The 12069-nt window shown below is 46.8% G+C and overlaps 1 protein-coding gene across 1 annotated transcript; it reads right to left on the bottom strand.

The window, feature by feature from the left end:
- Nucleotides 1-4391: 4391 nt before the first annotated feature.
- On the bottom strand, nucleotides 4392-11717 carry CZIB (CXXC motif containing zinc binding protein). The gene is made up of 8 exons (XM_031465159.2): nucleotides 11626-11717; nucleotides 11322-11405; nucleotides 8431-8487; nucleotides 8007-8088; nucleotides 7763-7794; nucleotides 6378-6455; nucleotides 5569-5634; nucleotides 4392-4645 (listed from the first exon to the last, which is right to left on the bottom strand). The coding sequence occupies exons 1-8, from the start codon at nucleotides 11629-11631 to the stop codon at nucleotides 4568-4570; spliced, it is 483 nt and encodes a 160-aa protein (XP_031321019.1). The 5' UTR covers nucleotides 11632-11717; the 3' UTR covers nucleotides 4392-4567.
- Nucleotides 11718-12069: the final 352 nt, after the last annotated feature.

The raw sequence follows: 12069 nt of genomic DNA, 5'->3' as shown, positions 1-12069 counted from the left end.
ATTTGTACTCTCCTCCCATCACAATGACTGTTTTTGAGATCATATTTTATATCTAATTGTTTTAATGTATATCCCTTAACTGCTTGTTGTGGATAGAGACAATTTTACGGCTTTTCTCTTTTAACCTTCCTACTAGCTTTGTGTGTGGATGATTTCCTATCTTTAATGTATGTTTACCTTTACTAGTGAGCTTTTTCTTTCATAATTTTCATGTTTCTAGTTCTTTTTTGCTTAGAGAAGTTCCTTCGACATTTCTTGTAAAGCTGGCTTGGTGGTGTTGAACTCTTTTAGCTTTTGCTTGTCAATAAAGCTTTTGATCTCTCCATCAAATCTGAATGAGAGCCTTGCTGGGTAGAGTATTCTTTGTTGTAAGTTTTTCCCTTTAATCACTTTAAATATATCATGCCACTCCTTTCTGGCCTGCTAAGTTTCTGCTGAAAAATCAACTATAGGCTTATGGGAGCTCCCTTACATGTTATTTGTTGCTTTTTGCTTTTTAATATTCTCTCTTTAATTTTTGGCATTTTAATTATAGTTTATTTTGGTGTGTCCCTCTGGGTTAATCCTGGATGGGACTCCCTCTGCTTCCTGGACTTGGATGACTGTTTCCTTTCCCATATTAGGGAAGTTTTCAGCTATTATGTCTTCAGATATGTTCTTTGACCCTTTCTTTTTCTTTCTGGGATTCCTATAATGTGAATGTAAGTATGCTTGATGTTGTTCCAGAGGTCTCTTAAGCCATTCTCATTTCTTTTCATTTCTTTTTTTTTCTGTTCAGCACCAATGATTTCCACTACTCTGCCTTCCAGCTCACTGATCCGTTCCTCTGTATCATTTAGTCCACTGTTGCTTCCCTTTAGTGTACTTTTCCTTTCAGCTATTGTATTCTTTATCTCTGTTTGGTTGTTCTTTATGTTTCCTAACTCTTTGTTAACAACTTCTAACTTCTCTCTCTGTGCATCCATTCTTTTCTTGAGTTCTTTGATCATCTTTACAATCATTACTCTGAACTCTTCACTGGGTAGACTGCCTATCTCCACTTCACTTAGTTCTTCTAGGGGATCCTTTATTCAGAACATGTTCCTCTGTTGTCCCATTTGCCTAACTTGCTGTTTTTATTTCTATGTGTCTGGTAGGTTGGTTATGTTTCCCAACCTTGGAGAAGTGGCCTCCTGTAGGAGACATCCTTTGCATCCCAGCAGTGCACTCCCTTCTTGTCACCAGAGCCACATACTCCAGGGGTACCCACTATGCAGGCTGTGCAGGGTCCTTCTGTTTGGCAGCAGACTATGTAGGTGGTCTGGTAGGCTTGGTTAGCTCCCAGTACAGTTGGTTGCCAGACCCTGCCTTGCATGGAGGGTGTTGGCTGCTGCTTGGCGAGGCTGGATCATGAGGTTGCTGACTGCAGAACCCCAGGACACCCCAGGGCCAGTGCTGGCTCACTGGTAGGCAGAGTCAGGGTCTAGAAGACTCTGGGGCTGTTGCCAGCCCACAGGTGGGTGAAGCCAGGTCCTGAGGTTAGGGCCAGCCTATCAGGCAGAGAAGTGTCCTGGAGTCTGGTTGCAGGGCCCAGGGATCCCAGAACTGGTGTCAGGTTGCTGGGGGAAGGGGTTCCTGACACAGTTGGGTATAAAGTCCAGGGTGTCCTGAAGTTTTTGTTGGCCTGCTAATGGGCATGGCCCACCACCCACCTGGTCCCAGGGTTAAAGGTCTGGCCTGCTGTGGGAAGACTGGATCTGCAGACTGTGGGATTGTAGTTTTCTTGCACCTAATGTCTGCCCCCTGATGTGTGAGGCTGGTCCAGAGGCTAGAGCAGGCTTCATGGAGGACAGAATTGGGGCCCATGGAATTCTGGCACTGATGCCTGCCCACTGGTGTGTGCAGCTGGGCCCTAGGCTCTCTGGTGGACAGGGCTGCCCAGGGGCAGCTGTGGGCTCATAAGGTCTTTAGGCAGCCTGTCTTCTGATGAGTGAGGCTGTCCTTGCCAGTTAGTTGCTTGGTCTGAGATGGGGGTGGGGGTGGGCAGATCCCAGCACTGTTGCCTACAGGCTGGTGGGTAGGGCCAGCTCTTGGTGCTAAAGAGCTAGAAGGAGGATTCTATACTGGTATCCAACAGTACCAGCATCCATACAGTAGAAAGATCTCCCAAGAATGGCTGCTGCCAATATCTATGTCCCAGGATGAGCCACAGCTGCCCTCCACTTCTCCAGAAAATTCTCCAAAACCAGCAGATAGGTCTGGCCCAGGCTCCTACCAAATTACTGCTTTTGCCTAGGTTTTTTGTGTGTGCCCTTTAATAAGAGCTACTTCTCTATTTCCCCCAGTCTTATAGGAGTCCCAGAATCAAGCCCCTCTGGCCTTTAAGGCCAAATGCTCCCAGGCGTGTCTTCCCAGTGCAGGAACTCCTGTGGGAAGAACCTCTGCAATGTAATTATTCCCGTTTGTGGGCCGCCCACCTTGACTATATTGTGGGCCCACCCCTACTACCAGTTTCCGTGGTTCCTTCTTTATGTTTTTATAGATCGTTTCTGGTAGGTTTCAATCTTTTTCATGGATGATAGTTTTACAAAGTTGTGATTTTGGTGTACTCATGAGAGGAGGTTAACAGCAGGGTCCTTCTAACCCTGCCATCTTGGCCAATCTATCGATCGGTCAGGAACATCTTTGATATAGTTAATTACGTTACTTTTGGGGGTAATTTTGTTGCTGTTCCTATTGCAAATGGTATTTTTTCTTCATTGTGTGTTGCCAGTGTACTGAAATGCATTTGATTTCTGTTTATCAACCCTAAATCCCATGCCTGTTAGTGCTTTTGGAGTTGGTAATTTGGAAAAATCACAATCTGTGAAAAGTGAATTGTTTCTTCCTAGTCCTTTCACCTTCTTTCTTTTCAGTCTTATTGTGCTGGGGACAGGGGGAGCTCAAGCACAATGATGAAGGGAGTGATCCAGCTATCCTCATCTCACCCCAATCTTGAATGGAATACTTCAAATATTTCATTTGCTCTGAACCTCCTGTAGATATCCGTTGTGAGGTAAGGGTAGTTCCTTTCTATTCCTAGTTTGCTAAGGGTTTCTATGGTTTGTTGTTGAATACTTTTTCTACATTTATTGACATAACCTAGTTTTCCATCTGTTACTGATTATTTGGGTTCCTCTACCTCCTGAAAGATGAGAAAATAATTTACAATATAAAGAAAACTTGATCCTTTTAGTGCTTGTTTTTGTAACACACACTGGCTGGTATGGAGACTAAAACCCAGAAAGGCTGCTTACCCAGCCTCATGGCCCCTCGTTTGCTTTCAGGCTGGGCAGTGGACCATTCCCAGCAGGTGGGGGTTGGCAGAGCTGCTGGCCGAGGGAGGCCAAAGAGGCCTGGCTGTCAGGTGCAGAAAGCACAGGCCAAGGGGCCAGGAACACAGGGAACCCAGAAGACATGTGACTTAGCTGCCAGACTGCAGAGGGGACAAGGTAGGCACCTCTTCCCCATCCCTGGACATGTCCAGCTTTACCTGCAATCTGAGGGTCCCCTTCCTGGAGCCCCACAACAAACCTTAAAGCAGGTAGACCGTTCCCAGTGGGCCATTCAGAAAATGAAGAGAGTAATTTTTACTTCCAAAGAATTCCAGACTCCAGCAAAACACTGGAGGAACAAGATCTCCTGTAACAGGTTTTCCACATGGTGGAGTCACTGGTGTGAAGACATGGCTTGCCCTCATGACTAACTGTGCACTAAACAACTCTGTCCACTGTGTAGGGGGATCTTAAGACCCAGGGAACTAGGCCCATGAGACACAGAGGCCACTGTCTTCACATCTCTACAGGGCTGTCCAGGGGCAGAACACGGAAGTGTGACCACAGAGGGGACAAACCAGGACCATCAGGAGGAGCTACAGGGAGCACAGAGACTGATCTGGCACAAGGAAGAATTTTCATAGGGATTCTCCTAACAGTAGAGGATTGCCCCCACCACAACAAGTGAGCAAAGACCTGATGTGCATCTGGCAGGGATTGTATAGATTAATACCAGGACAGAACTGCTGACCTCCAAAGTCCCTTCTAGCCCTGGAGTATGAAGTGACACCAGCTAACAGAGATGCCTGGGATTACGTGAGAGCCAAGATGGTCAATGCGACCTTTTGGCTCAGGACTACGGGCTCATGGCATCGTCCCAGGCTCAGCTGCCCTTTGTACCAATGGCCTTGACACCCTTGGTCCCCTGGGTTGGCCTGTGCACTCAAGTGCTGGAGAGCCCTTAGGGGCTTTGTGCTCCTGCATACTTTGCAAATTAGATCAGGCTAAGATCCTGTATTGTGGGAAGGTGCCACGAAGCCGTCAGAGACCTCCAACATGCATTCTAACTTGTGAAGGGGGTGGCTGTTCAGGCACCAGTGTAGCACAAACAGGAGCTTTATTGGTAGGGATCGGGAAGCTGTGGCAGAGCCCAGCCTGCAGGCTGTGAGGGCCTGGACAGCTGCCAGGGGATAAGGGTTGAAGGGACCAGCCTCTGCTACTTGGGGCACATTGTCCCTTTTCAGTTCCTAGAGGCAAGTGTATGGGAGGAGGGTTCAGCACTTCACAAACTGGTGGGTGACTTCGTAGATTCCCACAGACTCCTGAGCCTTTTCGTCATAGTCAGTCCAGTCCTATGGGGGAAAAAAAAACGTTAGCCTCAAGAGGCAGCCTGGGACAGCACAGAGAGTGGGGAACTGGGACTGTTAAGGCCCAGCTCAGGCTCTGACTCAGACTTCACGAGCATGTCTGACCCAGGGCAGAGCCAGACTGCACAGGCCTAAATTCCTGTTCTTCTAGCTTTCTGATTTTGGGCAAGTCACTAATTTCTCTGAGCCTCAGTCTGTCCTCTATTTAAAAAAAAAAAAAAGGGACAACAATACGTTTTATGTTGAATATTGAAAGAATCAAATGAAGTAACACATGTAAGAGTACTCAGCACAGTGCCAGGCGCCTATGAGAGCTCAGTAAAGCCAGTTAGGTTACTCCTAGGTGCTATGCAAATCAAATGTTTTTATCCTTCCTTCCTTTGAGGCCTGACCACAGCTTTCCTTATCTGCAAGGCAGTAACATGTCCAGGAGTACAGTAGATTCTTGTTATTCACGGTAGTTTTGTTCTACAAAGTCCCCACAAACACTGAATCAGTGAACACTGCTCCCGGAGAAATATAGGGTTAGGTTCCTGGGAGCATCTGATCATACTTTCTTCAACTGATCAATACATAACTTTGTTTCATGTATGTTTCTGTTTAAAAACACCTTATTTAATACATGCATTGATTCATTAATACTAAATTCATGGCCAACAGTACTGTATCTTATGCCTAAACAATGCTCATCGAATATATATTTTCTCTATAAGGCAAGTCCTGGCCTTCCTGCGTGGGGACGCTACGTAGCACTTCAGCACTACACCTGGGGTTATCTTGGACGCCAAAACCACCAACAAAAGGCACAGAAGTGCAGAGTCAGCTTCCCACTGAAGAGCCTTGTTCACCTAAAAGGCAATTTCCACCAGGTACCCTATAGATCCCTGTAAGGCCCCCAAGTCCCCTACCTTCTCCTGCAGATTAATGTCACTGAAGACTGTCCCCGATTCCACACCCTCGGCAGCAAACCCGGCCTGCAGGTGACAGGAAGGCAGCAGTTAATCTGAGGGAAAGGAGGGTCTGGCATGCCAGACCTGGCCAGGGAACTGGTCCTTCTCACAACACCTGTGGGATGGGGGACAGAGACGCAGTGTGGGCCGCTGTTCTGGAATAATGACTTGAGCTTCCAGGACCCGGCAGGCTGAGCTGCCCTGAGGCTAGAGTGGTTTCTCCAAATTAGAACCCTGGACTAGAAGGCAGGAGATGCAGGGTAAATCCTTCTACTACCCTTGATTTTCTGAATGACCCTGGGCATGTCACCTCCCACTCTGGATCTCAGTTTTCTTACTTATGAAATGGGGCTGACAATACTGTCTCCTCTGCCTACCTCACAGAGCTGCGAGGTGAAAACGCTACACAAATAAAGTGGCACGAGGGCAGGAGCACTGGCTCTGCAGTCAGACAGACAGAATTGGATTCAAATTACAGCTCCCCACTTACTAACTGTGTTACCCTAGGCAAGGTGCAAAATCTCTAAAGTTCTTTCCTCATCTGAAAAATAGGATGAATAACTAACTTCACAGGCATACTGTGAGTATAAGTGAGGTAACGTTTAAAGTAACGAGCCTGGTGCCAAACATATGTTAAATGCTTAAAAAATAATAATTATTCTTAGAAAGGAGAACTATTAGTCTGTGGTCTATGAAGGAAGCAAAGTTCTGCTGTCACTTCGTATATGCCCTCCCCAATAACACAGGTTCCCCAGGAAGACACACACCTGGGGCTGGAAATCAACCGGTTCAAGTCCTCGGCACTCAAACTCTACTATCGTCTTGAATTTCTCATTGTCTTCAGCCTAGAAAGGAAATGTGTTGAGGAGGTAGGCCCAACCAGGCCGTCAGGGTGATCCCAATGCCCCTGCAAGCCCAGAATGGGACTCAGGAGCAACTCATCCCCTTCTGGAAGAAACCTGCCTTGGCACCTGCTCACCACGAGACATGGATGCTGGAGAATAGAGTGTGGGCTCTAGGGTCGGGATGCCTGGATGTGACCTCAGACAGAGTTCTGTCGCTCTTCCTCCCTGGGCCTAAGATCGTCAAACAGAGCTGAGGAAGCTCTGTTTCCTACAGGTTTATTGTGAGAATCTGAACTAGGTGTAAAGGACCCGACACTATGCTCAATGAATGGTAGATAAAATTACCATTATGTAACTTTAACATTAAGCTACAAAGATCATCCAAAGGGTCCCAGGACACTTAGCTGTGGCCTTTGGCTAACCATCTGCCAGGCTGTCAAGGCAGGGGCTGACTTAAAGCCTTTGAAATGGGATTTGTTCATGGAGGGTGCTCACCTCTGAGCAGGGTGGTACAGCTAGGAAATTCACACCTGCCTGAGCCCTGGGCCCAGAGATGCCAAGGACCGCACCCACACTTTCATTCCCCTTCTGTCATGCTTCCTGCATACCAACCATGCGCCTGGCTGGGGTGGGGGCACTTCTCTGTTGGTCCTGGTTTGCTTTCTGTTTGCTAGTCTATCTCTACAGTAGATTATGATTTCCTTGAGGGCAAGTCCTTATGTGATTTCTCCCTTTAACTTCAGGACAAAGCTGAGGATTTGGCATAAATCAGACATTTTTCAAAAATACCATATAAGGAATGGATGAATACAAGTAACTGCCTTTCTTTAAACACACAGACCCAAAGCATACACTCCCTCCCTCACCTCTGGACTAATCTATTATGCTGTAACATATAAATACCTAATAACATCAACAATATCAAGGATGGCATGCACCATTCAAAGCACTGTCCCACCCATGGTTTCAGAGAAGGCTTACTAGTCCCCCAAGACATAGATAAGGTGAGTGCTTCCAGTGTTGGAGCCTGAGTGGCCAGGTTGGGTCAGAAGTCCCTCGAGCTCCCACCGCCCAGCAATTATAAGAAGGCACTACTATAGCCTGTTTATGAGTCCTTTTCCTACCCAATCACTCAGTCAGTGTAAGGTGAATAAATGACTGATAGAGTGAATGAATGAAAAAGTACTTGATATAAGTCAGTCCCATGGCAGGTCGGTCTGGTGCAAATATAATTCTAGAACCCAGGCTTCCTAGATCCCAGCCTCGATCTAATCCCACCGTGCCTGCCACTGCAGCCGGAAACTTACATTGTAAGATTTGATGGTGCTGCTCAAAATGTCTGAAAGGTAAAAGAGAAGACAAAGTTGATTTGGGTTCATACCCTGGCCCCATCCAGGTGCCCAAGTGTGGCTCTGGGTAAGAAAGAGTCTGCCGCAGAAGCTTGAGTACCTCAGGTCTGGGTCTACCATAGGTAACATGAGCCTGCTTTTGCTCTGATACCAGGAAGCTGTGGGGCAGCCTGGCAGAGCCCAGTATCCATGGCCTACCTACCGATGGAGTTTTCCCTTGAACACAGCTTGCACTTCTGGATCATAGAGGCGCTGCCACGGCCTCCCTTCAGTGCCACGCTATCCTGGCAAGGAGTAAACAGGACCTCTAGTCACATGTCAGTTACATACAAGGATCCTCAGGAGACCCAATCCTACCACCTATTATCCAGTTGAAGAGACCAAGACCTAGAGAGGGGTGAGCAACTTGCTAGGATAAGAATCCTAGGGAGGCTTCTTGAGGCTGAGGAAAGGACATCCCCTTGATTGTGAATTCTGCCTCACTTCCCAGTGTTGAACACACCAATGCTTGCCCTCCCAAACCACAAAAAGCAAGGGGCAGAGATCAGAGAGGTTAGGGCCACAAATCCCTCCCCAGAAGCATGTGTGTGTTTGGGTGTGGGTATAGTGGTGGGGAGAGCAATTACCATCAGCCGAATATATTGCCACTTCTCAGAAATCTCGCCACAGTTGCCACATTTCATCTTAGGGGAGGAAAAGCAGTATTAGTAAAGTAGTTGGCTCAGTTGGGCAGATGCCGAGGGAAGGGTAAGAACAGTGTGAGGTGGGCAAGCTTATAACCTTGTCAACCAGCTCTTACCTCATCCTTACAACCAGCTCTTACATCCACTAAGGACATAACCAGACTTATCTTTGGGCAAAGAACAGGTCAAAATGTTTCTTACATTGGCGTGCTCGCCCTCCTGTAAGAAGTGCCCAGTCTGGCTAGGGGTTCAATGCTCATGCAGTACAGAAATGGCCTCAAAGCCCCCCATCCCTGTTGGGTTAGGAGCTTCCTCTCTGTTCTCACAGGCCCTGTAGGTTTGCTGTGAAAGTATTTATCACTCTGTTGCTACTCTATTTCTTTGTCTTCTTCTCTAGACTGGGCTTTTTTAAGCCAAATAATATCAATTCCTCAAAAAAGCCCAGGCACTCGGGCTTCAAAATATTTGGCAATAAAGGTGGGCAGAAGGCTTCCTAAAAAAGATAAGGCTTTTGTCAGGTACTGAATGCTGGGATTTAGACTAAAAGGAAAACAGAGAAGCTCTGGGATCTGGGAGAGTGAAGGGCCTCAAACTGCTCTGTTACGATGAGGACCTCTGTAGACCATGCCACCAGCATACCAGATGTGAAAGAAAAACACTGCCTGCCATATCAGCAAACAAAGGCTGCTGCAGCCATCAAGCCAACAGCCACTACCACCGCCCCAGCAGTGAGCCCAAGGGAACTGAGGATGGAGACAAATAGGCTGTCTGGTGCCAAGCCCTCAGGCACTGCAGCCGCCCTCAACCGTGGGTGGAATCAGGATGGGAAAGAACAAGACACTGGCTCTAGATAGCTAAGGTGCATATCAAAGGAATGATTTCAGTGAGCCCACATAAGACAAGTCACTATAAACCTCCTAGAAGAAAACATAGGCAAAACATTCTGACATAAATCTTAGCAATGTTCTCCTAGGGCAACCTACCCAGGCAATAGAAATAAAAGCAAAAATAAACAAATGGGACCTAACTAAACTTACAAGCTTTTGCACAGCAAAGAAAACTATAAATGAAACAAAAAGACAACCTACGGGATGGAAGAAAATATTTGTAAAATGATGCAACTGACAAAGCTTAATTTCCAGAATATACAAACAGCTCACACAACTCAACAACAAAAAAACCAACAACCCGATCAATAAATAGGCAGAAGACCTAAACAAGCGTTTCTCTGATGAAGACTTACAAATGGTCAATAGGCATATGAAAAAATGCTCAATAACACTAATTACAAGAGAAACGCAAATCAAAAACTTCAATGAGGTATCACCTCGCACCAGTCAGAATGGCCATCACTAAAAAGTCCACAAATGATGAATGCTGGAGAGTGTGGGGACAAAAGGGAACCCTCCTACACAGCTGGTGAAAATGTAGTGTGGTGCAGCCATTATGGAGGACAGTATGGAGATTCCTTAAAAAACTAAAATAGCCTTACTCTATGATCCAGCAATCCCACTCCGGGGCATACATCCAGAGGAAACGCTAATTCAAAAAGACACATGCACCGTAATGTTCATAGCAGCACGATTTACAATAGTCAATACATGGAAGCAACCTAACTGTCCATCAACAGACGACTGGATAAATGGAGTACTACTCAGCCATAAAAAAGAATAAAATAATGCCATTTACAGCAACATGGATGGACATGGAGACTGTCATACTAAGTGAAGTAAGCCAGAAAGAGAAAGAAAAATACCATATCACTTATATGTGGAATCTAAAAAAAATGACACAAATGAACTTACAAAATAGAAAAAGACTTACAGAAATAGAAAACAAACTTATGGTTACCAGAGGGTAAGTGGAGGGGTGGAGGGATAAATTGTGAGTTTGGGATTTGCAGATACTAACTACTATATATAAAATAAGCAAACAATAAGTTTCTACTGTACCGCACAGGGAACTATATTTATATCTTGTAATAGCCTCTAATGAAAAAGAACATAAAAAAGAATATGTGTATGTATAACTGAATCACTGTGCTGTATACCAGAAATTAACACATTGTAAACTGACTATACTTCAATAAAAATAAATATAACAAAAGAAAAAGAAAAAAACCAATAAGCCCAGACTCTTGCATCTTCCTATACATAGAAAAGCACTAAATTCATTATCTTGAGATATCTGTTTTTCCTTAAGTAACAGTAAACCTTTGATGTTCCAACTATCTGGTCTTTGTTGCAAAACTCCTACATATCCTGGCTCCTCCTTTACCTCGTGGGAGTAGTCCCTCAGAGCTATTTGAGAAGCTGCCTCCCTGGCTTGAAATCCTCAGAAAGTCCACCGAATAAAACAATTCTCAACTTGAAGGTTGTGTATTTTCTTCAATGGACACAGATTTCCAATACTGGATGGGGAAGTAAGGGTGGAGCCATGTACACAATTAAACCACCTCACAATAATAAAACCTAATCAACAAGTAAAAAAGAAGGTGAAATTATTTTTACTAAATAATCACAAGATCTCTTTCAAGTTGCCTCTCCTATAGTGTGTTTACATATCATGAAATATTTAACGGAGGGAAAAATTACAAAAGGAATCCCAAGACACTGCCAGTTAAGAACTAGCCAACAAGCTTAATAAAGCAAACATAAAATTCTACCCAGAAGAAAAGAGAACATTTAATAATCAAACACATCTGGTCCTGCAGGAGAGAAACCTCCCCTTCACTACTGAGATCAGGATGGGAAAACCTCACCGGGCCCGCCCCCACCCGGAGCCTCCAAGCGTCTACAGCTTAGACGTCTAGAGCCCCGCCCCTCCAGCCTTACCCTCAGGTACCACCGGAAGTCCTCGCCCACCGGCCGGAGGTTGGTGACATTCTCCAGCGTGGCTTTGAGCTGCAGCGCGATTTTCTGAGGAGGAATGCCAGGGCGACTGCATCAAACAGCGCCTGCGCAGCCCCAGGCCTAGCCCCTGCCCCGCCCCTACCCTCCCCTTTCGAGCTCTGCCTCCCCGCTACTTCTCAGCGCGAGCCCACTCCCCTAATTTCCTCCTGGCGCGAGCCCCTGCCTGCCTTCCAGGTCCTCGCCACCTCCCAGCCCCTGCCTTGGAGGCGGTTCGCCACTGCCTTACCCCCATAGTGGCCCGGGCCGGCGGCGTTGTCTGTGGCCGCTGCTTTCCGGCCTGTCGTAAACGGCGGGCGCCGCCTGCGCACCCTCGGTGCGGGTTCGGGGCGGAGTTTGGGGTGGGGGGTCTCCGCGAGCCGTTCCCTCTCCCGCGCACCTGGCTTTTTGTTTTGGGCAAAGTGAACCTGTGGAGGTCGCGGGGTCCGCAATTACTCGATGCTCAGACCCGCGGAAGGCTGCCCCCAGCAATCGGTAATTCCAGATACTGAACACCGATCTCGTGCCAGCACTAAGCTAGTCTGAGGGATACCTCAGCGAAGAAGACAGTCCCTGCCGGAAACCTCTGCCAGGGCTTCTTCCTGCCTTTCAGTTCTTTCCTGGCCCCTCACTACTCTGCCTTCCCTCACCCAACCTCGCGGTTGATCCCTGCCTGCCCTCTGCGGCTTAGACC

Source organism: Camelus dromedarius, chromosome 14 (genome assembly GCF_036321535.1).
Source record: "Camelus dromedarius isolate mCamDro1 chromosome 14, mCamDro1.pat, whole genome shotgun sequence".
Lineage (NCBI taxonomy): Eukaryota > Metazoa > Chordata > Mammalia > Artiodactyla > Camelidae > Camelus > Camelus dromedarius.
This window is presented reverse-complemented; position numbering and strand designations above follow the sequence as displayed.